We start from the raw sequence: 23,581 nt of genomic DNA, 5'->3' as shown, positions 1-23,581 counted from the left end.
TAAAGTAAATGTTTGATGCATTAAAATCAAATATTAATATTAAAATATTTTTGTGATGTTTTTACTGCATGCTGGGGTTTCGTTCGGCATAAATATGATATTACACACACACACACACACACACACACACTGACCATTGCAACTTCCTGAGAACTGTGGTAGAAAGTGGCGTTTCAAACAAACAAGCCTCGACAGGCACTTGAAAAGTGCCAGAGAACACAGTTAACACACATATGAGCTCTTATCTGATCACTGTCAGATAACTCCCTTCTGTTTCATGCACTTTAGTCACACTCAGTAGCTTCTCTTTAGGAGTCACTTCATAATAGTTTTACCTGGACAGGTAAACCTGACAGTAGAAAACAAGCATTTAATGCAGCTTTATTGCAGCTTACTGCAATGCTGTGAATGAAACGTGCACTTTAAAGCATATAAATGATAGCGTCATGACTTTAGCTGTGGGGCATAGTGGCAGATCGAGGCCGTGGGCGAAGCCGCCAGTGACTTCAATGGTGTTTCCAGCTTTCTTTCGGGCTCGGCTTATCGAAAAACATTCTTGACCTGAATAATTTCTGTGTCGGTAATCTAAGCCATGACAAAAGAGATTTTAGGAGTGTACAGGGAATGTTAGTCATGAGAGACACGTTCAAACTGACAGAGCACCTGATGTTTACCGTGCACATAGTTTTGTGTATTGTTCAAAACTGAAATTATAGCAGTGTACGCAGGGAACACACCTGAAGTACGTTATAAAATACATAAATTAATTCTTTCAACATTTGTCAATTTTGTTGAGACCTAATAATAACACACCAAACATGATGGCAGTAAAAGAATTCCGGAGTGAAACTGCTCTATTTAGTAACTGGTAATCAAGTCATCTGAGATGGTTTGTTGGATTCTAGTGTATAAGATAAATTCAGTTCAAGACCATCAGATTAACCATCTCACATGACCTTAATTCCAGGGTAGTTTAAAGTGTTTTTGAGCTCAAAAACTCTTTTGCGACTGTTTTCCTCAGCTCTCACGGGTTTTGAATGGTGAATGTGAGATTTTATAATTCAAAGACTGTTTACTGCTTATGATGGTTCTCAGTTTCTGTCTTGTTCAGCTGCATCTATTTGCATGTGGATCCAAAATTCAAATGCAATGCCTGTGTATTTGAATGCCAGACCTCTAGAAAACAGTCGCTTTGTGCTCTAAATGCAAAACTAAACCTGCTATGACAAATGCAATAAAGTTTAAGGCAAGGTCAAACTGCATCAGATGTGTTGTTTGGAAATTCTAGGTCTGAAATATCAAACGACAGCATGAAATTCGTATTTAAAGAACTAATTGTATTTAAACCTAATTGTATTTGCAATCATATTTAAATGTTATTATGTGAACTTAAGGAGAACGGACGTCATACAACCCCCCAAAAAACAAACTTCAAACATTTTGGAGAAACGTGTCGGAATTCATTTTTTTTTAAAAACAGCTGAATCATTCTGATGATTTGCTGTGAAATTTGACCTGCATTTTTAATCTGTTTACACTTTATCCATCCGTGATACATAAAAATAGCATTCATCCTGCATTCTGCTGCATGTTTGTTTTGAACTTCACACAAAAGAGTCGTGTTTCAACAGATCTCTGATAAGGAGACTTGAGCAAATTGAGCAATTATAAAGTAAATGTTTAAATAAAGTTCAGTGGAACATTGTTCATAAAGGTGAGGCACAAATGCAAGATAAAATACTTTTAATCAGAAATTTTATTTTTAGAAAAGACGTATACAAAAAAATAGCAAATAAATGCCATACATAATAGTTATAACATCTGAGAGGCAAACCTCATACATATTATCCAGTGACTTGACAAATCACAGAAAAATTGAGCAGAATCTTCAATTAAATATCTGATTTGTACTTGATTGACAAGTATTACAAAGAATATATAGTTTACACATACATTTATATACAGTAGAACAAATATCAATCAGTACAGCAGATATGAACGTTACAGACACTTCACTCTGCCCTGACAAATGGTTTGACAAATATACCTACACACAACACTTAATTTCCCAATACCAAAGAGCCTTAACAAAGCTATACATTCTCTTGCAGTTCAACCAATGTGTAGAACAAGTGATTACATAGAGTCTTAAAGTGATGTAGCAATACTATCTGATACATGGCACGCCCGCGTGCCACTCGAACCAGACAACTGCCACTTTTACAGGTTCATAAAACCTACTTTAGCCAAAACTCTGGCTTACAGTTTCTGTGAAACCTTTTCCCTCTGGGAAGAGTGTGTTTCTAAAGAAAGGATCTTCAGAGCAACCTAAAGTTCCTCATTAGCAGGAGTCCAAAGTCTCTACGTTTGACTGAAAGTGACCCTCTTCTGTCAGGTCCACTTTAATATCCGGTCTCCTCAATTCGCCAACCAGTGGAGTTCTTCCCAAACTTATAGACCAGTCGTCTTCCATCCACTCTTTCCAGAATCTCTCGTTTGTAGTAATACCTGTAGAAAAGAGCAAGCGTTCTGGTTATTCCACTGTCCTAGCATCCACGAGACAGATCCCCCCCAAAACTCCCAGAATTGAGTATTTTACCTCATGGCTCTACTGAGCTTCTCATATGTCATGCTGCTGTTCTTCTTCTTCTGCCCCCAGAGCTGAGCAACAGCTTCGGACTTCAAGAACTTGAATACGCCATCCCTGCGGTCCTCCCATTTCATCAGACCTTGGTTCTTCTCTGGGTGGATCAGGATGTCCCGGATAAACTCCCACAGGTGGGTTCCTCTTGGAGCTGCAATTGAGCAGTAGAGACTAATTTAGTACGGATGATTGTTACTTGATCTAGAGCATCAGGTACCTCTAGAGTTATGTGTACTCACCGTGTTTACTTTTTTTGGACTGAATGAAATGTTCAAATCCCTCACTTTGGCACTTTGGGGGTCGTCCTCTGCCTCTCTTTTTGGGCTCTCCTGGCTCTTGTTTCACAAAGTTCTCTGTGGAAAAGAACACAATCAAAGGTTAGATGGGTCGATATGGGTACTCCCTAATTTATCATTCAATTAAAACCTGCTGCTTCAGAGCCACCTACTTGCAGAATTTGGTTTCAACCTGTCTGTAATTGCCAAGTAAACCCGAAGACCTTGATTAGCTAGTTCAGGTGTGTTTGACTAAGGTTGAAACTAGCTTCTGCAGTTAGGTCTCCCTCTATGAGCAGAATCGGAGAAGAAGAATCGAAGGAACTTACTGGTGCTGACGGAGTAATGCATCTCTGTGTATTCTGGGTCGGAGTCGCTGCTGTTGGACTCAGGGGAGCTTAGGTTCAGGCTACCTGTAGAAGACATACCAAAAAAAGAGCGTTCAGACTTCAGGAGAACTTTAGGAAGCTTGACCTTAACACATCAATAGAGTTAGTAGTGACACGCACCAGTGTGGGAACTCTGGAAGCTCTCAGTTAGAGAGTCATAGCCGTGATCGCTCTCTGGAGTCAGCTGATTGGGGTACTCATCAAAGTAGCTGTAGCTGTTCTCCGAATTGTCTGTGCAAAGAGAATTCAAATGTTATTTCAAGTGCCAATGGTTGGATATTGTTTTCAGTGGTTTGTGTTGAAAAGTTGCAAAGTGGAATTTGCTTCTCACCTGATGGGATTGAGGGTTGAACCACCACCGTTTCGAGAAGTGGGCCGAGGCTCGGTCCGTGCATGAAGGGAAACGAGTTCTGCAGTATGTTGTCCAGTAAGTCTAATTCGGATTCACTCAGACATGTCTCAGACAGATCAGTAGCTGTAGACACAAACAAATCAAGGGTGTTAATGCATTCAAGTACCTAAACTTAAAAAGCTTCTTCAAACAAGTGCCGTCTTTATTGCTCACCATATCTGGACTTTTGGGTCTCCAGGCTGTGGTGAAGGCGTTCTCCAAGCATCGATCCGAACATGCTGATCAAAGTTTCTTTTGACATTGAGCACAGTGTGATTCCATCCATGTTGCAGTAGTTTATATTCAGCAGACTGGCATCAAACCTGCTCTCCTCCACGTGAAAGCCAATCCACTCCAGAACGTTATGCCTGCTCCACATCTGTGGGTTCACCAGGTCCCAGGAGCCTGCCGGAGAACAGGTTCAAAATATGTTTAGCCTCATTCACTACCCCATAGATGCCCCTAACAATAGAAGAACACCCCCTCAGGTTTACTGTCTCCAGGGCCAGAGCTACTGTTGTGTGTTTAGCTATCTGTTGTGTTGATAGCCCATAGGTTTTAATCACAGTGTCAACAATGACTGCTCTGCCCGAAAGACCATAAAGCATTCCTTCCAATCTACTGTGGCCCAAGTTAAACATTGCCTCGGTTAATGATTTTAAGAGTCAGAAACTGAGGTCAGACTTCAGGGATAAGAGATTATCTTAGTGTCTGGGCTCTTGGTTGGTTGATGAGAACCATCCCAAGGAGGCAAAAACCATACAGATATCAAGAGCTACTGCTCGTTTATTCTTAAGAGCCATGTTGATGAAGTCTTACCCATTGTGTTGTTGTTACTGCTGAAGGTCATCTCTGAGAGATGTGGTGGTCTGCCCATCGGCGCTGTCATGCTCAACAAGTTGGGCTGCGGTTCAGATGGGTACAGGTTGGCATTGGCGTTGTTGAGAATAAGACTAAGTTCGCTTGACGCCATGAGAATTCTGCAAGATAAGAAACCACATCAATTGAAGCTCATCCAAAACGCCAAATCAGAAGTATGCTCTTATTAAAATAAAATTCTAATTAACAAAAAAAAAAAAACTTGCTTGGAAGGTTATGATTTAAAAGTTAAAGTATTTACCAGTTGTGGAGGATAAAGGCAGCTTGGTTTCCAGATAAAATCCTAGTGTAAGTGTTCGTCAGGTAATAATCCAGTCAGTAAAGGTTTGTCTACAGTGATTTGAGGTACACTGTTCAGAGTCTCAGAAGGTTTGCTAATGCACCTGCTGCTGCTGGTGAATTTATAGGGCAGGAATGGGCAAAGAAGGCGTGGCCAGGTGAGATGCATGAGGAGGCATGGTCAGGTGAGCATATTCTCCAGGGAGGGGAATTCCAGCGAATATCTCGCTCGGCCACTCTCCTCCTTTGTTTTTTTTTTTCTTGAGAATAGCTTTTCAGACCTTGAAACATGAACTTGAAACATGACAAGGCAGCTAACATACATTCAGAGATAAACGCGAGCAAATACTATGTCACCTGTGCTCTTTCCATGACAACACACACACATTAACCCATTCTCTCAACTATTCCTGGAGGGATGAAGTCATTCCTGTCAATATTTACCGTAGACGCAGATGTGTGTGTGTAACTTTATAACAGGTTTCAGTTTGCTGCAGGACTGGTGTTTCTGTGTTTGTGTGTGTGTTTTGGGACTACATACATGGCTGAGTGCTTTAGTAGTAGATGTAGGCGATGCGTAAACACCATTCTGTTGTTGTGGATAAAGCTTATAATAACAGTGAGTGATGTAAGCATTACAACCTCAAGTCTGAAGCGATTCATATGAGCAGAATTTTTGTTTCCAAACTTTTTTTGTGGACCATTGTAAAGTAAATACCACCATATATGAACAGAAGTTTTTAATTACCATGCATGCATGCACTGGCTTTTCGATGTCTTTTTTTAACTTAATTTGCTAGCCCACGGTACTAAAAATAGCAGTTCATCATGTGATCCAAATTTAGATGTTTCCATGTTATTCTCTTCACATTTTTCCTCCTCTGATAACTGCAGCTCTTTTTCCATTTCTTGTCAACACTCATGATTGTTAAAGAAAAGATGTCTTGGAATGCAAATGAACAGGTTCTGACGAAGATAAATTATTCTCGAGACCGCAAGACTTTCCAAATGTGGAGGCGTCTATCACTCTATCACCTACCTATCGCTCTCTCTACCTGTCTTGCATCATGTCGATTAAACACTCAATAGAGTACAAAGTGCGAACCCATCCATCAGTCATTAGTGTGTCTGTATTTGTAAGGGCAGAATTTTTTGCAAAAATCGTTGCAAATACTAAGAAGCAGCATTTTGAAGAGCTCCTTGTTATTTAAACCAGATCCTCGCTAATATAACTTAAGAAGTCTGTGTGGTTTTCCTAAGAACCTAGTGCAGATGTGATCAAATAAAGATGCTCTTTGTTTTCTGACTTGAGATGTTTTATTGGTGAGATAAGATCATGAATAAATACAATCACCTACATGGGAGACAGAGATAAACAATTTATAATACCACTTGGATCAGCATTATAAAGGTCATGTTTTAAAAGGTCAAACCTAACATGTTTTTAACAGCATTCCGGAAAGGTATTCATCTCTCCTGATGATGAGCTATACTTTTGATTATAAAGAAAAGATGAAATCTCTTTACGTCACTACTAACCATCAAATAAATGATTCATAATTACAGCTTAAAGTAAGTCTGAATCCATTATGACTAACATCATATTAAAAAAAGGCAAAAAATTCTCAATGACTCTTTTTTTCACATAGAAATTTCCAAATGTTGTCAGTAATTGACTGGACAGGGTTGGGTTTTGTTTGTAATCGTAATTAGCTTTAATTTAAATAACAGAAGTCATAGGGAAGTCCCAGTCATGATGGCAAACACTAGTCTGTGTGTGTTTCGCTCAGCTTGGGGTCTGTTATATATTCACCACATCAAACCAAGCATGAAGGTCAGTGGGACAGCGAGGAATTCCTTCTGTCGACTTCCCAAAGTTATTAACTGCTCCAGACTCCATTAATAGGCTAGTTAATGAAGTTAATAAGAGCTGCACACTGTCTGACTCAATAATTGTGAAACTCCTGCCCCCATGCGGAGAGATCCGGGTACTGCAACGACTTCAAACTGCTGGAAATGAAGGAGGCTACCATACACTGTTGTATTTTTTGGACATGTTCCTTGCTATTTTTATGCTTACAACAAGTACCAGGGAGTATCAATGGTTTGTTGTATTTACATTATCATAATATTCTTGGAAATTACCTGCAATGCCATGTGAATACCATGGTAAATGAATGTGGGTATCATGGTAAAAAACATGTTGGAAAAAATATAAACTTGACAGTTTACATCCCCTTGGTTCTTAACACTGTGTTGTTAGCTGAATGATCCACAGCTGTGTGTTTTTGTTTCGTGATAGCTGTTCATGAGTCTCGTTTGTCCTGAACAGTTAAACTGTTTGCTATTCTTCAGAAAAATCCTTAAAATCCTTCACTAATTCTTTGGTTTTCCATCATTTCTGTGTATTTGAACCCTTTCCAACAAGGATAGCATGATTTTGAGATCCATCTTTTCACAATGAGGACAACCGAGGGACTCAAACACAACTATTACAGAAGGTTCAAACGCTCCAGAAGATAAAACCATGCAGAGCCGGGGTGTGAAAACTTTTGAACAGAATGGAGATATGTAAATTTTTCTTATTTTGCCTGAATTTCATGTTTTTTCATTTAGTATAGACTTTCGAAACAACAGAAGATACATATTTCCCAGAAGACAAAGTTAACCCTTACGAAAAATAACCATGGTTTTATTATAGTAAAACTGTAGTAACCCATGGTTTTTTGGCGTATTGACTGCCATTTGTAAAACCACAGATTTACTACAAATACCAAGGTTAAACTATGGTTAATATAACAAAACCATGGTTAATTTGTGGTTACCATGGTTTAACTACAGTAACCATGGTTTTTTGGTTTTATTTGTAGTAAAACCATGGTTAATTTTCGTAAGAGAAATTTACCCTGATCTTCAAATGTAAAAATTCAAAAGGAATTTGGCTTTCTCCATATAGCTAACTCGTTGTTATAATATGTAATCATAGCTATAATAAACCGCGTAAACATATTAAGCACACAATTTACATTTATAAGCTGTTTCGGATGTTCTCGTTGCTTTTATCCACTCACGCGTCAAATTGTTTACATTAGTGTAAAGCTTCACAATGTAACGAACGGTTTGGTTTGAAGCAGCTTTAAAGATAACCCTGACGTCTTTAAGTGAATAAGATAAACGCGAGCTCTAATCTCATCTGTCCTCAACTTAAACACTAGTCGAGCGTGTCTGTTTATACAGTAACACAATGCCGATGTTTACTAACAGTTTTCATCACCTCAGGAGAGAATTAACTCGGATGACTGACACAAGTTTATCAGGCGAAGCGCGCGCCTCGCGTCACACGTCTGTAGATGACGTCACGGACCGCTAGCGTTATGCTCACGCAGCAAAAGGTGTCTAAAAATCCTTAAAAACTAGACTGATGCTTGAGAATCTCCACAGCGCACGATGTTACGATTTGGCAGATTTACGATACTGTCAATAAAAGCAACTCTTACAGGAGCATCAGTGTGTTTCAGTGACTTTTTAAAAATATTTTTTCATAAATCAAGGCAAAACCTCGTTACGAAAGAATCCATGTTTTCCCAAATATATTTTAAATAAGTTCAATAGAATAATTTTTTGAAATTGAAAATATAGTTTCAACCTTCATATAATGTATGTGTTACAGAAGCCTACATGTAGACTAAATATGGATGAAATATAACCTAGATCAATGCATGATGCTATTTTTTTCATATATTGCTTAAAAAAAATCCTAATTTCCTTGTTTTATGTTACAGACAACAACTAGTTTTTACTTTAAACATCAAAATTGCAATTTTTTCTAACTGAAATATTGAAACTGAATTTTTTTCAATACATTCTTGACCATTTATTTAAAAATATTTTAGAAAATTCTCTTTTTTCCTTAAATCAGCATATCTATACTTATTTTTCCCATGTGTTAAAGTAATAGTGTTCTTATGAAAACTCTTAAAAATCCCACACATAAGACTGGGAATGATGCAGGGATGAAAAGGTGAGACTAAAGAAAACCCTCTTCCCTTTGATCTTCTTGGTCGTCTAGATTTCAACTCTGGAAGTTCACGAGGTGCATCATGAGAGGCTTTTGACATGAGGCCTTTGCCTTTGCTCCAACTTTTAAAAAATATTTACATGAGAAAGAAGCATCTAAATGTAGAATAAATGTCCTGTGTGAGATCTCATTTATCTATCGTCTCTGTGACCAGGAGGTCTTTTAATAGAACAGGCTGACAGCTGCACACACACACACACTCACACTCCAGTGCTGTTATAAATACTGAGGTGTGTGTGTGTGTGTTCAGTCTCAGAGATGGCCGACAGAAAGAGCAGCAGCAGTGCAGGTGTCAGCTCTCGACTGACCGTCAGGAGGAAAGAAAAAGCAGAAAATGAGGCCAAGAAAGAGGAGAAACCCCCTAAGGAAGGAGAGAAAGTCGAGGTGAACGGGACAAGCGTTCCGGAGGAGACCGGAGAGGCTGCCACGGGAAACGGAGCCCCGGCGAACGGAGAGAACGCAGAGAAACCGGAGCCCATGGAGCTGCCACCGTTTGAGATCATCACCGGGTGAGTCAGAAAAATCATCAGATGAGAAGAAATCAAGCTGGAAATCAGAGATTTCTCATCATTTACAGTACTTTCCGGCTTTCCTGCTTCTGTGGAACACAAGAAATGTTTGGTAGAGCGTATGACCTTCTGAAAACATCATAAAATTAGTCATTATTACTTGTGAATCATAAAACAGCTTTGTTTTGTGGAACAGACCCAACTAATAAGTCATACATTTGCACACAAACATAATAAATCACAATCAGTCACGTGACAACCAAGTGTGCTTGGGATCATTGATGAATTCTAGCGGAATATATTAATTATTAAAAACAAAAACAAATCATGAGATTTAAGGGAATAAACCCATAACTGAGAGTGTTCCACACACAAAGATTAACACAGTCTTCCAAGTAAATGTTCTCCATTGGCATCAGTGGCTCCATGAAGAACCTTTAACATCCATTGAGCCCTTCCAATGGACAAAAGGCTTAATTATTTGCTTGTTTTTGTTTTTTTTTGTTTTTTGTTTTTAGAAAAAAAGTGGAGCTGTTCAGGTTCTTTGATGAACCAAAAATGGTGTGGTTAAACTTTTATTTTAAGGTGTCCACGTTACAGTGCAATTATACATTTAAGTACTGAGTAATATTAATTAACTACATGTACTTACTATATGGTTAGGGTTAGCATGTAATTATCTAAGGAACCGCATGCCAGTGGTGTGAGTCTTACCACTCAGATCGGTCCTTCAAGGTATCTTGGAGAGGTAAGGTGTCCAAGTCACAACATCTAGATACTGGGGTGCCTCAGGGCTCAGTTCTTGGACCACTTCTCTTCTCTGTCTACATGGCATCATTAGGTTCTAGTGAGTGTTTCAACATGAACAATCTACTAAATGTTCCACTGAAGAGAGACAGTCATGCGGGTTTGTAATGAGACGAGGGTGTGTAAAGGATGACAGATGTTTCATTTTCAAAATGAACCCTGATAAGAGACTTCAGGAGAAATGCAGACTTCTAAAAGTGTGTTTTCACAGTGATTCCACAGAACATGTGTCAAACACAAGGCCCAAGAGAATATATGATTGTCTTAAAATAAAAATCTATGCAGCTTTATATCGTAAATTTGGAAAGTGTGTATCAATACCACAAGCTTCTGTTTATAAATTGAGATTGGTGTGCATTATATATGATATGCAATGGTTAGGATTAGGGATGTGGGGTGCTCTCTGCTCACAGGTGGATTCCCATTCATTCACTCTAACATAAAACAGACACGCTTTCTATCGATCAGACATTATATGTGTGCGCTCAAAAATTATCTTCTCTCCTGAGTTGAATAAATGCAACCTGGAGTGTGGGCATCCACTGCCAGAAACATACATTGGTCGCATATGCCAACTAATGGAAATAAGTATTTATACAGCATAACAGTAGTAGTCTAAATGTATCAGTTTCGCACTCTCAACAATACATTCTGAAAATAAAAAGATCAGATCCACTGGTAAACTCCTGGAAAGACTAAGGATCCAGTAGGCGAATGCATTCAAATAGTAAGATCAAAACAGCGCTAAGGTAGAGAAAACACTGCCAAATTCATCAGAGATGGCAGATATAATAGTACTCATGTACAGATGTCAGTAAAATAAACAAAAAATCAGCAAGCTATGTGGCTTAAAGGCAGTAGTGTTTTATCCTGGATGCTGGCTGAAGGTGTTTTAGATCACGCAGTAGTCAGTGGTCAGTCAGGGCAAGGTAGAGCTGAATTGCAAGAAGTTATTGCTGAATTTATTTATTTTTGGCACTATATACATTCATTGAAAATGTTGAAAATTAAAAAGTACAAAAAAAGTATTTTGAAAGTTCTTTTGGATGTTCTTCATGGAACCACTGATGCCAAAACCCATTATTTTTCCGAGTGTAAAGCATGTTTCTATTGGGGAATGTGTGCACTGAACGCAGATAAATCCAACCCAACCCCCACCAAGCTCAGTCCTGACAGGCCGAGATGTGTCTCGCTGTGTGTCGTCTGAAGAACACACTCTTAAAAATAACACCAGAGCGTCCATACGCTGCTTTAGAGAACCGGAAACATCAAGAACATAGTTAGAGTCCAGAGGAGCCAACTCGAGAGCTATAGAGGGTCAGTTCTTGAGAGGAAGACGGTTCTTGACTGGAAAACTAAAGTACCTTTTTGAGGAAGTCAGTCAGATTGGAGCTGGAATTACATCTCGTTTAGGTGTCAGATGCTTTTCCTAAAACTCCCAAACAGAAATAAAACACCCCAGTCATCATCCAGGAGGAGTCTATGAAATGAAAGCGGAGCAGCGTGATGAGAAATGTCTGAGTTCTTAATGAGATCTCTGGCTTATGAAAATAATGTTTGAACGTATGAATGTAAATGTGCTTGATAACCCGTCGCTGATGGGTTTGATTCTGTCGACACATTGAAGCTGTGAATTGTTGTGGATCATCTGGTAGCAGGTGTGTGTTGAATCAGGTTCATCTGGCACACAATGCCTCCAGACCGTGGGTTCTGTATTTGGGTCAGAGACCAAGAATAAAGTTGTGCCCCCGCCGAGGGTATTTATAACCCCAACAGCCCTTCTATCTGTCAGCCGGTGAAGGAGCTGTTAAAAACAACCACAGAAACCCCCTCACAGGCTACTGAGACACATTCCACGATTCAATACAACTGTGATTTTTTAATTTTTTTATTTACTTGACATTGTTTAGAAACTTCTGCAATTGACATTATTAATTTTGGTATGTTCTGAGGTTCGTTCATGTTTATTTAGTCCTGTAACTGCTATTAAAGATCATTGTGGAGATTATTGTTTACTTGCACTGCCTCTCGAACAGCAGAAATTGTTTTGTAATTAAAGTGACAGAATTGAAACATTAAGGCTTTGTTTCTTACCAAACGTAAGAAGGCAAAAGGATTATTGTGATTTATTTGGTTGGGCAGCGCACTACAAATAATCTTTCATTAAGTTTCGCTCACTTATGAAATATATATCAGTGTCCCTGCAGCACAGAAGCAGTCATCAGTATCACAGATGTATTTGTAGCAATAGACAACAATACATTGTATGGGTTGTAAAAATCATTAGGATATTAAGTAAAGATCATGTTCCATGAAGATATTTTGTAAATCTCCTACATATATATTCAAGACATGGTTATGGCTTGGATATTGGGTTAATCAAAATTGAGAAATCAATAGTTTTAAGTTAACCCAGTCGCTGCACAGACTCCTTGTTAATAGCTTGTAAAGCGAGGAGGATCCTGTAGAGGGCGCCATGCATGTATTGACTTCACCTCTTGATGTGTCCACAGGGATCGCATGGACCCGTTTTTCTACAAGTTCCAGTTCAAGAACGTGGAGTATTCTTCTGGCCGGAACAAAACGTTCTTGTGTTACCTGGTGGACCAGGGGCCCGGAGCCAGCGGGCTCCTCAGGGGCTTCATCGAGGATGAGCACGCGAGCGGCCACGCCGAGGAGGCCTTCTTCCAGCAGGTGCTACCCAACTACGACCCCGCCCTCAAATACACCGTCACCTGGTACATGTCGTCCAGCCCGTGCTCCGCCTGCGCCGCCAAGCTGACAGAGATCCTGAAGGCCAGGAAGAGCCTCCATCTGTCCATCTACTCCGCGCGGCTCTTCGAGTGGGAGGAGCCTGAGATCCAGGCGGGGCTAAAGGCGCTGGCGGCCGCCGGCTGCAAACTACGCATGATGAAGCCGCTGGATTTCACCTACACCTGGAACACGTTCGTGGAGAACGACGAGCAGACGTTCGTGCTGTGGGAGGACTGCCAGGAGAACTACGAGTACTACCAAGACAAACTGGCCGACATCCTGCAGTGATGTAAGTCATATACAAAGTTCCGGCATTAAAAAGGTCTTACTCATTATGACCTAATGACATCATTACCACTTGGCACGGCTGATTGGTTCTCTCCTGTATCGGTGGCCAATGAGCTCGCAGCTCAACATTCAAATACGTGTCTAGTGCTTGCTGTAGCAGTAGCAGCACAGTTCAGAAGCCCTCCACCTTCCCCAGCTCCACCTGTATAGATCATAAAAGTTAAATAAAAGTTACACCTTCTTACTTTCCGTGAACATCTGGGCAGCATTAAGCAAATCTCCCCACATAGTGACGTAGATATGTGGCGGTGTGTTTAAACTAGAAATTTTAGGAGGACGTGGACGAGTCTTAACTTTTTTTAAATGATACAAAAATGAATTTGAAAACTATATACATATTTAAATTAAAATAACAAAAATTCACGACAAAATTACTACTAAATATTTTTAAAGCACATATATGAAAATACTAAAATACAACTGCAGTGTAATACAACATTTTGTTTACTACTTATCTTAAATAAATGTGCTTGCATAACCGTTTGATTTGAAATACTCATCACAGACTGACATTTTATTGACCATCATTAACACACACAAAGAGTCAAACCAGCACTTGCCGTTAGCATGTGGCTAAGCTAAGATTTTACACTCATCATGCACAAAAAAACAACACAATTTGTTTATGCTTTTGTGAGAGACTATACATTAGCATGCTATCTAGTCAATAAGTACAAAGACATGTGGCACACACAAATATTGAGATTAAAGCAGGTACAGTTAACTAAAACCATAAAAAGAGTTTGTACTTGAAATAAAACAAACATTAACTAAAACTAAATAAAAAATTATTTCAACTAGAATCCAAAGCAAAGTTTTAACAAAGGTTTTAACTATTAAAAAAAACATAGAAATTACTAAAATATCAACTAAAATTAATGATTAATACCAAATTGTTTACCAAATAAGAACGTTCAATGACCCAAAAATTGTTAGAAACCAGTTTTTCAAAACAAGCTGCAATGCATTCTGGGAGTGTCTTGTTTTGTCAGGGTAAAAGTCGAAGTGGCTGTGTTCAGAATAGCATGTTACCATCCTACTGTTTGTACACATTCAGGATCTCTGAGACGATCTGGACACCGAACAGAGTCTGAAGTCAGCTGTTTGTGTGTCTGTCTCAGAATATCTGGTTTCATCTGATGACTCAGGGCTCCTTCACTGAAGCTTCTGGGTCAAGATGTTCTGAGGGGCATCCTAAACCTATTTTTGTCAATTAAAGCAATTGTTTTTGATCTCTTGCAGGCTAAAGAAGCAATAGCCGACAGACTCCTGTCCAACAGTGAAGAGAATGTGTGTGTGTTTGTGTGAACAAGAGAGAGAAATGTGTGCCAAAAACACTGTTTTCACCTTCTGCGTCCACACTTTGAGAAGTGTTTAAATACATTATGTGAAATAGGCCTACTAGTATACTTACAGATTCATTTAGTAACCTTCTCTCATGTTTCTGTAGTTCTGTGAAATAAAGAGGATTTATACTTTTTAATAATTAGTTTTATACGTTGTTTTGCTGCGACACGTTTCATATGGCATACAGTTTATATTCATCATTTTATATTCACGCTGGTCTAAATTCATACTGAGCACTGTGAAATATGATTTTGTATTAATTAAACTGAAAGTAATGTTGCAGGTGTGTATGAGAGTGTTGGAATTATTGTGCAAGCAATAAATAAATAAAAATGTCACATGAGGAACTACTTTCACTATTTTGGAAAACGAATAAATGAGAAATTTTTATGTGCTACGAATATAAGATTATTTTCACCACATTTGAACTGTTTAATCCGAAATGAGACAGCGGTTTACTTAAAAGCATCTTTAATCACACACACAAATCAAATATACGATCGGTTTATAGCCGTCCATATAAATAAATATAATAGCAAGAATGATTTACTAAATATCTGAACCCCGTCAAACACGCATACCATGACATCCGATGAATAAATGCACACCAGAAATACTTCAATACTTCATTAAAGTACCATCATTATGCACGTGTGTAAATAAATACAGTCATAAAGTACTTTGTGGAAACCATATGTGACACTAGGTGGTGTGTTTGAAGTACCATGGTATCTAGCACGTCTCAAATATAAATGTTTAAAGACTGACAGACAGATTTACACAGCAGCAGTTCTGCGTCTGCGCAGTGGAGACACAGCTACATCGCCTACGTTATAATCAGCGTGGTTTGTGTATAACAGAGTATTGTTGATCATAATGAGTGTAGACATCAGTGTAGACTGATGGACAGTCCTCGAGATGATGTTACTTCTCTCCGTCTCCGAGCGCAGCGGTGAGGAGGTGTGGTCTGTACACGTCACTCAGAAGCGTCTCCAGCGCTCTCTTGGGCTGCGCGCGCCACCTGCTGTCCGGCTCGTCCTCGACAGCGCTCAGTGCGCGCGCCTGCGCAGTGTGGAGCCCCTCGATGGCGCTGGACAGCCAGATCAAGCGCCTCAGACTCTGGATGGAGCGACCGCGATCGTGCATCAGCTGATGCTCTGTGACCGCCCTCCTGCTGCAGGGGGACAATCACAGCAGAACTAAGTGAGACTGGGTCAAAACAGGAAGGGACACACTGATAGATCGATCCGGGGCGACGACAGACGTGGTAAACCGGGTGGGCAAAGTGGAGCATATGAAAACTGCACATCAGATAGCCAACAGCAAAAAATTTAATAAAATAAAATAAATAGGCTACAGCACAGATTCAATACAACATCTACATTAATTTCAACATTTAATAATACCTACATTATTAAAAGTTTTATCTGATAACCATTCCTGAGCTGAAGAAAATTTTAAATTTTCTTAACTAATGTCAAGAGATCAAATGTATTTTTCATTGTTAATGTTAGTTAAGGCATTGATAAACATTATCTAAAGTTTGCTGTAGCATTACCTTGACGATGGGGGCTTCGCAGATGGACTCATAATAAAGTGTCTCAGTTCGTTCAAAGGAGATATCGAGGACTGTAGAAACGAGCACAGCTGAAAATATGCAGATCGTTGTGGAGAAGAGTATCTAGCATATGTTTATTTTTTTCTTTCCACAATGAACGCATCTATTTAGCGGATCAAACACCGTACCTATGCTTTAAACACACCTGTATCCGAAGTTTCTATTCTAATCTATAAATCCATCCCCGCTGCTCTGGATTGATTTGAAGGCACTCCAGATTCAGACTTGTATTTGAAATCCAGTGCATACTTTTTAAATTCTTTATTAGGTTTGTTTCACTATTTTCAAATTCAACTTTCAAATTGAACAATATTTTCAAACATGCGCGTCCTCGCGTCATTAACATTATTGTGGGTGGGACTAACAGAAATTGGTAAGCAACAAAAGGTAGAGCTGAAATTAATAAACTGCCTGTAATTGACCATGAAAATTCACGTTAAATATATTTTAAAGCACATATATGAAGTTATAGTGAAACTACTATCCATTTATAATTATTATCTTTTGATAAATAACATTAATCTGGAAAATGTTCAGCTTCTCACTGAGTGGACCATTGCACAACTGAGCCACCTGTAGCTTCAGTACTGAGATAGATGGATAGATGGATGGATAGATGGATGGATGGATGGATGGATGGATGGATGGATGGATAGACAGATAGACAGATAACCTCTGGTCCTCCTGACACTGCACGGCTGTGATCACCATCAGTATCATGAGAGCGACGCGCTGCTGAGATCTCTGTGTCTTCAACATCATCAGCAGAAACACTGAAACGCCTCGAGCTGAAGAACAGAAACACCAACTCAGACCTTCATCAGAACAAAACTTCACACACACACAACCTCCAGTCAGGGAGCATCAGTACTCACGTGTCGTCTCTCTCTCGTCTGCTCTCCTGCAGAAGATTGACCAACAGACGCTCAGGTCCCAGGGTTTATATAGACCCCCGGCGTCCCCAGCACAGGAAGTGACCTCACGTCCCCTCCTCCTCCTGAGCCCCAATTATCATAAAGATATGCCTTAGTTGCTTCCACAAAATCATTTATAATGGATGCATCAAACTACTGATCAATCATTGTGTTGGGTTTCGTTCCATTTCTCCTTCACAGGTTTGGTGTTCACACTGAGCTCGCAGCCTGGGATTAAAATTTGAGATCTTCTGGCTTTCAGTTTCTCATCAGAAATGTGAATCTGCTGAGAAAGCCAGCGAGATGAGTGTTTTCCACTAAAAACAGGGGAAGAGATGAAGACGAGTCTCAGAATTGGAGAAGTTTGAGAGTTAAAAACTGACGCAGGATGGTTGTCGAAATGAAAAGTCCCAGTCGATAAAGCCGTTGGCGTTCATAACGAGCGTTCTAGTTAAAATGCCTTTTCGTTAGAACTTCAGAAGTAAGCGTGTGTTTCCACGTCAGCAGCATCGCCGAAGACTCTCACAGCCCTAGCAACACATCTCAGATGTGGTTTCTAACGGTGAGAAATGCCAGTGCTTGATGGGGACGTCGATGATGATTCCTGCAAAGTCAAACATCTCTGATTAGCAACTGCCCTGATGACAACAAACCCACAAAACTACTTCACATGGATAGTTCACCCAAAAATGGTCATCATTTCCACCATGTTCTTCCAAATCTCAATGTCTAATTAAAGTGCAGTTAATGTAGACATATTACAGTAATTAGATTAAACAAGCACTATGTTCCAAGTCTTCTAAAGTCACAAGATCGATTTTTGTGAGGAAAAACCCAAAAAATTATGGTACAATGTTCCTTTTTAGTCCCAATTCAGCACCTCAATATGCACTGTGATGGCCCTTATGAAAAATTAACAATGATTTCAACAAATAAAGCTCAAAAACCAGGGTTATTACAAATGAACCATGATTTTGCTACGTTAACCATAGTTTATCCACGGTATTTTTACAAATGGGGTCAATTAAAACCATGGATACTACACTCATTTTTTATTTTTGACCTGAAAAAGAGCAAACCCTGCTGGTTTTTGTCGATCTCATGTCAGTGCTTCGGTACACAAAAAACCAAGAGTTGCTACAGCAAAATGTCTCGATCAAGGTGAGCTATTTCTTCAAGAACAGCTTTCTTTCTTCTTTTTTGAGGAAGATGGCCATTGACTGACTAACATCAGTCATGTTTGATCGAAATTCTATCAAAAACAACAACGCTGTGTCTTATATATATATATATATATATATATATATATATATATATATATATATATACACACACACACACACACACACACACACACACAATTTGTGTATTCTGCTTAAAATTTTTAGTTTAGCTTCATTTAATCGCATTTCGTGATCAATAAACTCTTGGAGCTTCTCAGGGCTTAGACACGTGATCCGAAGCCCCGCCCTGGAGAGTGCGTCGATACGTACATTACGTGAGTGCGTCCGCATTTCCGAGCTGCGCCATTTCAGAGTGGATCTGATCCAGCAATCCGACTCACACGGTTAGAAACACGCCCAAATTCACGGTAAGTCAGCTTTTATTTACTATTATTATTGTCCAGTGCGCAAGATTCTGTTATTTGTGGTGCTTAATTCCGAACGCTCAAAGACAGAATTGCGTTTTAAAGCTTGCTTTGTGTTTTCGTGCAGACGCCATTTTACCGTTGACCCGGATTAGCGATTAACGTTAGCCGTTTACTACGAGTCTTTAATTACCTGTATTGGTTTAACAGTAGTCTTAATAATATTTCCAGCAGCTCCAGGCTGTTTTTACCCGTTATAGAGATCGATTATGTTTCACAGTGGTTCGTGTTCAGTCGCGTGTGAACGCGTGCGCCATTTTGAGCCGCGAACAAAAGCAGAAGAAAGATGCGTTAAATGCGCTTATTTCTTCCGTGGTTTTAATCTCGCGGGTTTCCCCCTCCTTGACTAATATTACTCAATATGTAGGAATTTTCTAACATGGTAGTTTAGTTTTATATGAAATTAAATAATTTGGCCTAATAGGAACTCGAACCCTTACGAAAATTGGAAGTCATAACGTTAGTAACCACAAATGAACCATGGTTTTGCTACATTACCCACAGTTTGAGCATCGTATTTGAAGTAAAACTTTGTTTATAAAAAATGGTAAAGTTAATCAATACATCAAAAAAAAAACAATAATGCACGTTTACTACAATAAAAACATGGTAATTTGGGTAATGGTTAACCCAACACTCATGCTAAATTTACACCCCAGAAGTGGCGTTAGATGTGTTTTTACACTGTTTAATGCTGCTCAGAGGTGGCTTTAACACTGCAAACACAACTGAATACTTAAATACAAGGAGATGGGGTGTAGGAATAAATCAGTCTTAACTTGGCTGTGTTAAGACACCTTAAAAGTGACTGTAGAAGGTCAGGATCCTTGTTTCCAGGTAATCTATCAATGCATTGGCAATGCAAATAAATGGTAATCGTTTATGGCGAGACATCATCATTGAGAGAGATAGAAAGAGGGAAAAGAGAGGGGGGTGGAGACCGAAAGCAGCCATGACTCCATTAGAAGCGTTAGCTTGGAGGTGGTCAGCTTTGTCATTGAAATTAGTTGGAAACTAATACATTGAGTAGAGATGGTGGATGGCTGACACGTGTGATTGGATTGTCCATTTTTTTTTTAAAGAGTTTCATTCAAGTTTATATGTGTAGAGTCACTGGAGGTTGATGGGAATTCTCTTGTTTTGGCAGATTGAGGCCATGCATCGAGACTGCCCTCTGGACTGTAAGGTCTATGTTGGGAATCTGGGAAATAATGGGAACAAATCCGAACTGGAGAGGTCATTCGGCTACTACGGACCCCTGCGGAGCGTGTGGGTGGCCAGGAACCCTCCCGGTTTCGCCTTCGTTGAGTTTGAAGACCCTCGCGATGCCACGGACGCCGTCAGAGAGCTGGACGGACGGTGAGTGTGGATCATAACACTAATAATCGGCCATTACTCAATGACGTTTGGTCTGATTGATGGGTTGTGTATGTCGTCACGCAGGACCCTCTGCGGTTGCCGAGTGAGGGTGGAGCTGTCCAATGGCGAGAAGCGCTCTCGTAACCGGGGTCCGCCTCCGTCCTGGAGCCGACGCCCAGGCCGTGATGACTACCGCAGACGCAGCCCGGCCCCCAGGCGCAGGTAAACCTGTTTTCCCACTCACCTGTCTCTCCGTAGGTTGTGTTCCAGAGGACACTAACCTGATTCTGCCCCCCACCAGCCCTGGAGGCTCCGCCGGTGCCGGGTGTCCCGGTTCTGACCAGCGTATGCCGCAGATCTTTAGCTCCTCCATCTTCATTTTCATTGATAACCATTAAACAGTGATTCGACTGGGCTTCTCAAATTCTGGTGTTTTGTTACAGTGCAAATCAGTAGGTAATTACTGGTTAAATTCATGACAAAAGGTTACGTTTCACTCCAAAATCAAATGCTTTTTGGCTTGTTTTTTGCATTGTGATTTGGCACATAAAATCCCATCGCTGTAACCGTTATCCAACACTATAGTAAGTTTTAGTGATTTGGTGGCTAATTTGTTTCATACATTGTTTAATTAAAAATCATAATTTTTATTCATAACTTTTTAAATCGCCTGCTCGTAAAATAGCTACATTGTCCGCATGAGATTGGATTGCATTATCTTGTTCAAATGCTAAATAGCCAGTTCATAAACGTATCGCGAACTAATTTAAACATAATGACAATTACAGTGGTGGTTGACGAGGTAATATTATAAAAAAATGTGATTAACTCTCAGTGCAGAAAACCATGGATGTCTTCAAGATAGGCTTTGTTTCTCTTGATTTTGGATTGAAACGTGACCCAAATTTTAATTTTGTAAATTGGACGCCGAAGCCCAGTCGCTAGTTTTCAGTAATCTGCTCGGCTCTAGTAATGGTTGGAGTATGCAATCTTTTGTTGACTTGACTTTACATGAAGGTTGTTTTTATTTTATTTTCTTATCAGCTATATTAATAAAAATGAACCCCGTTGCAGAGTCACCACCATGCCTCTCCTCACCACCCTCTGAGTCAGTCTACTAGTCTTCTTTCAGCATCATGTGACCAGCGTGCCCCAATCAGCTGGCTGGGTTGGTGTCACATGACCCAGGCGTTGCCAGTCATCAGGTCGCACCAGCCCATTGGTTCCTGAGCATGTCGTTGTCAGCAGCTCCTCCTCCTCCAACCTTAACACCCAATCGTCAGCGGCCCACTTCACATTCCTGACCAATCAGCGTATTACGTTCCCCAATGTCTACACTACAAACCACCAGCAACAGCCTTCGGCTAACCAATAAAAGCAGGAAAAATCCACTACATCCAGCCCCCATCCGCAAGCCAGCTAATCAGCTCGCAGCATCTGGCCTGCACTTTCCCGCCAATTCTGCTCCCCGGCCGCCAGCCGTCCTCCCCTTCGCCTTTTCTAGCTTGTTGAAAACCAAAAAGACTAGTAAGTTTTTCCTGCTTCATACAGTTTAATGCTGAATACAGATGTAAGATGAGGAGAAATCTCCTGTTGAGTTGAAACAAACAGGGTTGGTATGAGATCTGGACAGACGTTGTTAAGCTTAGGCTAGCAGACTGATGGGGAGCCCAAGCGGAGGTTCAGGTTACAGAAGCAGCGTGGGCTTTGAGAGCTGCTCTTGCTTTCTTTCACTGTCTTCATTCTGTGGGGTTGTTTGCAGTGCGTTTCTGTTGAGTTTCTCCTGCTAGTGCACTACTTTTGTAGCTCTGTGTACTGGAGCGTAACGCTCTTATTAAGCGAGCTTCATGTGTTGCGAGGTCTCCACTCCACGCCTGTATCAGGGCGTGACGAGTGCGTTTGACTGTTAGTTTCAGGGCTTGTGAGGTGCGTCCGTGTGTTGATTGTGCGCTCACTCGCTCTGCCTCTTCTCTTCTTTAGATCGCCCAGGAGGAGGAGCCTCAGTCGTAGTCGCAGCAGGTAAGAGTCTCGTCGGGTCGCGCAGCTTTCTCGCGTGGTTTTGTGAGCGCTTTCTCAATGTTTTATTCTGGATTCTCTCTAGATCTCTTTCCAGAGAGCGCCGGAGGGAGAGATCGCTGTCTCGCGAAAGGAACCACAGGCTCTCGCGATCTTTCTCCCGATCAAGGAGGTAAGAGTGTCTGCGAATCTTCAGAGAAAACTTATGCCATTGATATAAGCCATTTATGTACAATGGATAAAGCCCAATTACTAGTGTTTACAAGTGGAAACCAACCGCGTAATTTTTTTTTGTCACTGTCAGTCAATTTGTATCTTCATTTGACCAATCTGCCATTTTTATTCAGACCAATTATGAACGTAACCAGAATTTCAAGAGATAAATGCAATTCTAACTTTTACAATTGGAAACTTGTATTGTGAGAAAACTCGCAAGCATGAGTATATCTCAATTCTGATCAAGTCGGAATTGTAAAATATAAAGTTAAACTTGCAATTTCTCGCAATTATGAGTTTAGATTTGCGATTTAGACTTATTGCGAGATATATTTTTATTCAGTGGCACAAATGGACCTCCGTAGGAATTAGAGGTTTATCATTGTATAAAACTTAATTAAAATGGTAGTTTTTCCTGTAGTTTTACACTTGAGGATGTGATCGTAGATATTGGTGTTGTTCCAGAAGATAGTTGACACCTAGACTCTGTATCAGAATATCAGTGTTTTCACACTACTTGAACTGATATTCCTGTGAGAGATAACGTCGCTTATGTTTGATCTTCTCACTTACAGTCGTTCCAGATCAACTGAACGGAAATGAACTTCGGAGCTGAGAAACACGACGTGACGGAAACCTTGGCATGTTGAAAAACCTTGAAAAGATTAGAGTCCCCCGTATATTTTTTTTTTGTTGTTTTTTTTTTTTATTAACATTATTTTAGCAGTTCTGTTTCCTTCTGTAGCTACGGTTGTGCGTGTTTGCAGTTTTAATGCGAAGGCATTCCATCTCACACTTTTAAGACAAATGTGTTTTGTTTTTTTAGTGTTGAATGTGATTGGTCCTGCTGTGCTGAGCTCGACCGTGTTTGTTTTCTGTCTGGTGTAATGGCACTATGACCACAGCAGGGGGTGGAATGGAGAACACCTTTCATTCTTGGGTTTTTTTTTTTTTTATTGTAGTGTTTGTACTGTTTATAATGATCTGAATTAAAACTCATTACAAAAATGATTTGGTCTCCTTTTTTTTTTAATAATCATAGTTTTAAATAGTCCATTTATAGTGAAATATACTGATAGTGTAAGTATTTTTACTCCTAACAGATAACTA

The 23,581-nt window shown here is 40.0% G+C and overlaps 3 protein-coding genes and 1 long non-coding RNA gene across 4 annotated transcripts; 2 read left to right on the top strand and 2 right to left on the bottom strand.

The window, feature by feature from the left end:
- Positions 1-1,851: 1,851 nt before the first annotated feature.
- LOC113039343 (ETS-related transcription factor Elf-3-like) lies at positions 1,852-4,946 on the bottom strand. Its single transcript, XM_026197237.1, has 9 exons — positions 4,820-4,946; positions 4,519-4,679; positions 3,874-4,104; positions 3,640-3,783; positions 3,429-3,539; positions 3,249-3,332; positions 2,884-2,997; positions 2,600-2,795; positions 1,852-2,508 (listed from the first exon to the last, which is right to left on the bottom strand). The coding sequence occupies exons 2-9, from the start codon at positions 4,670-4,672 to the stop codon at positions 2,403-2,405; spliced, it is 1,140 nt and encodes a 379-aa protein (XP_026053022.1). The 5' UTR covers positions 4,673-4,679; positions 4,820-4,946; the 3' UTR covers positions 1,852-2,402.
- A 4,219-nt stretch (positions 4,947-9,165) lies between these two features.
- Positions 9,166-15,047, top strand: LOC113039358 (C->U-editing enzyme APOBEC-2-like). The gene is made up of 3 exons (XM_026197260.1): positions 9,166-9,444; positions 12,765-13,294; positions 14,596-15,047. Exons 1-2 carry the CDS (start codon positions 9,194-9,196, stop codon positions 13,291-13,293), a joined length of 780 nt encoding a protein of 259 aa, XP_026053045.1. The 5' UTR covers positions 9,166-9,193; the 3' UTR covers position 13,294; positions 14,596-15,047.
- A 1,799-nt stretch (positions 15,048-16,846) lies between these two features.
- Positions 16,847-20,013, bottom strand: LOC113039378 (uncharacterized). The gene is made up of 3 exons (XR_003274964.1): positions 19,014-20,013; positions 17,194-17,836; positions 16,847-17,106 (listed from the first exon to the last, which is right to left on the bottom strand). It is a non-coding gene; the product is annotated as an uncharacterized LOC113039378 (long non-coding RNA).
- Positions 18,677-23,479, top strand: LOC113039365 (serine/arginine-rich splicing factor 3-like). Its single transcript, XM_026197272.1, has 6 exons — positions 18,677-18,823; positions 20,028-20,239; positions 20,324-20,461; positions 22,220-22,258; positions 22,341-22,427; positions 23,047-23,479. The coding sequence occupies exons 2-6, from the start codon at positions 20,037-20,039 to the stop codon at positions 23,072-23,074; spliced, it is 495 nt and encodes a 164-aa protein (XP_026053057.1). The 5' UTR covers positions 18,677-18,823; positions 20,028-20,036; the 3' UTR covers positions 23,075-23,479.
- The last annotated feature ends 102 nt before the right edge of the window (positions 23,480-23,581 follow it).

The sequence above is a fragment of the Carassius auratus genome, chromosome 22 (assembly GCF_003368295.1).
Source record: "Carassius auratus strain Wakin chromosome 22, ASM336829v1, whole genome shotgun sequence".
Taxonomy (NCBI): Eukaryota; Metazoa; Chordata; class Actinopteri; order Cypriniformes; family Cyprinidae; genus Carassius; species Carassius auratus.
This window is presented reverse-complemented; position numbering and strand designations above follow the sequence as displayed.

Excerpts from the sequence above, each read along its gene's own strand:
- LOC113039343 (XM_026197237.1), bottom strand. The coding sequence starts at position 4,672 with ATGGCGTCAAGCGAACTTAGTCTTATTCTCAACAACGCCAATGCCAAC. Across the intron at positions 4,105-4,518 it reads CAGTAACAACAACACAATGG|GCTCCTGGGACCTGGTGAAC; the intron begins GTAAGACTTCAT and ends GTTCTCCGGCAG. Across the intron at positions 3,333-3,428 it reads CTTCCAGAGTTCCCACACTG|GTAGCCTGAACCTAAGCTCC; the intron begins GTGCGTGTCACT and ends TGTCTTCTACAG.
- LOC113039358 (XM_026197260.1), top strand. The coding sequence starts at position 9,194 with ATGGCCGACAGAAAGAGCAGCAGCAGTGCAGGTGTCAGCTCTCGACTG. Across the intron at positions 9,445-12,764 it reads CCGTTTGAGATCATCACCGG|GGATCGCATGGACCCGTTTT; the intron begins GTGAGTCAGAAA and ends ATGTGTCCACAG.
- LOC113039365 (XM_026197272.1), top strand. The coding sequence starts at position 20,037 with ATGCATCGAGACTGCCCTCTGGACTGTAAGGTCTATGTTGGGAATCTG. Across the intron at positions 20,240-20,323 it reads GTCAGAGAGCTGGACGGACG|GACCCTCTGCGGTTGCCGAG; the intron begins GTGAGTGTGGAT and ends GTCGTCACGCAG. Across the intron at positions 20,462-22,219 it reads AGCCCGGCCCCCAGGCGCAG|ATCGCCCAGGAGGAGGAGCC; the intron begins GTAAACCTGTTT and ends TCTCTTCTTTAG.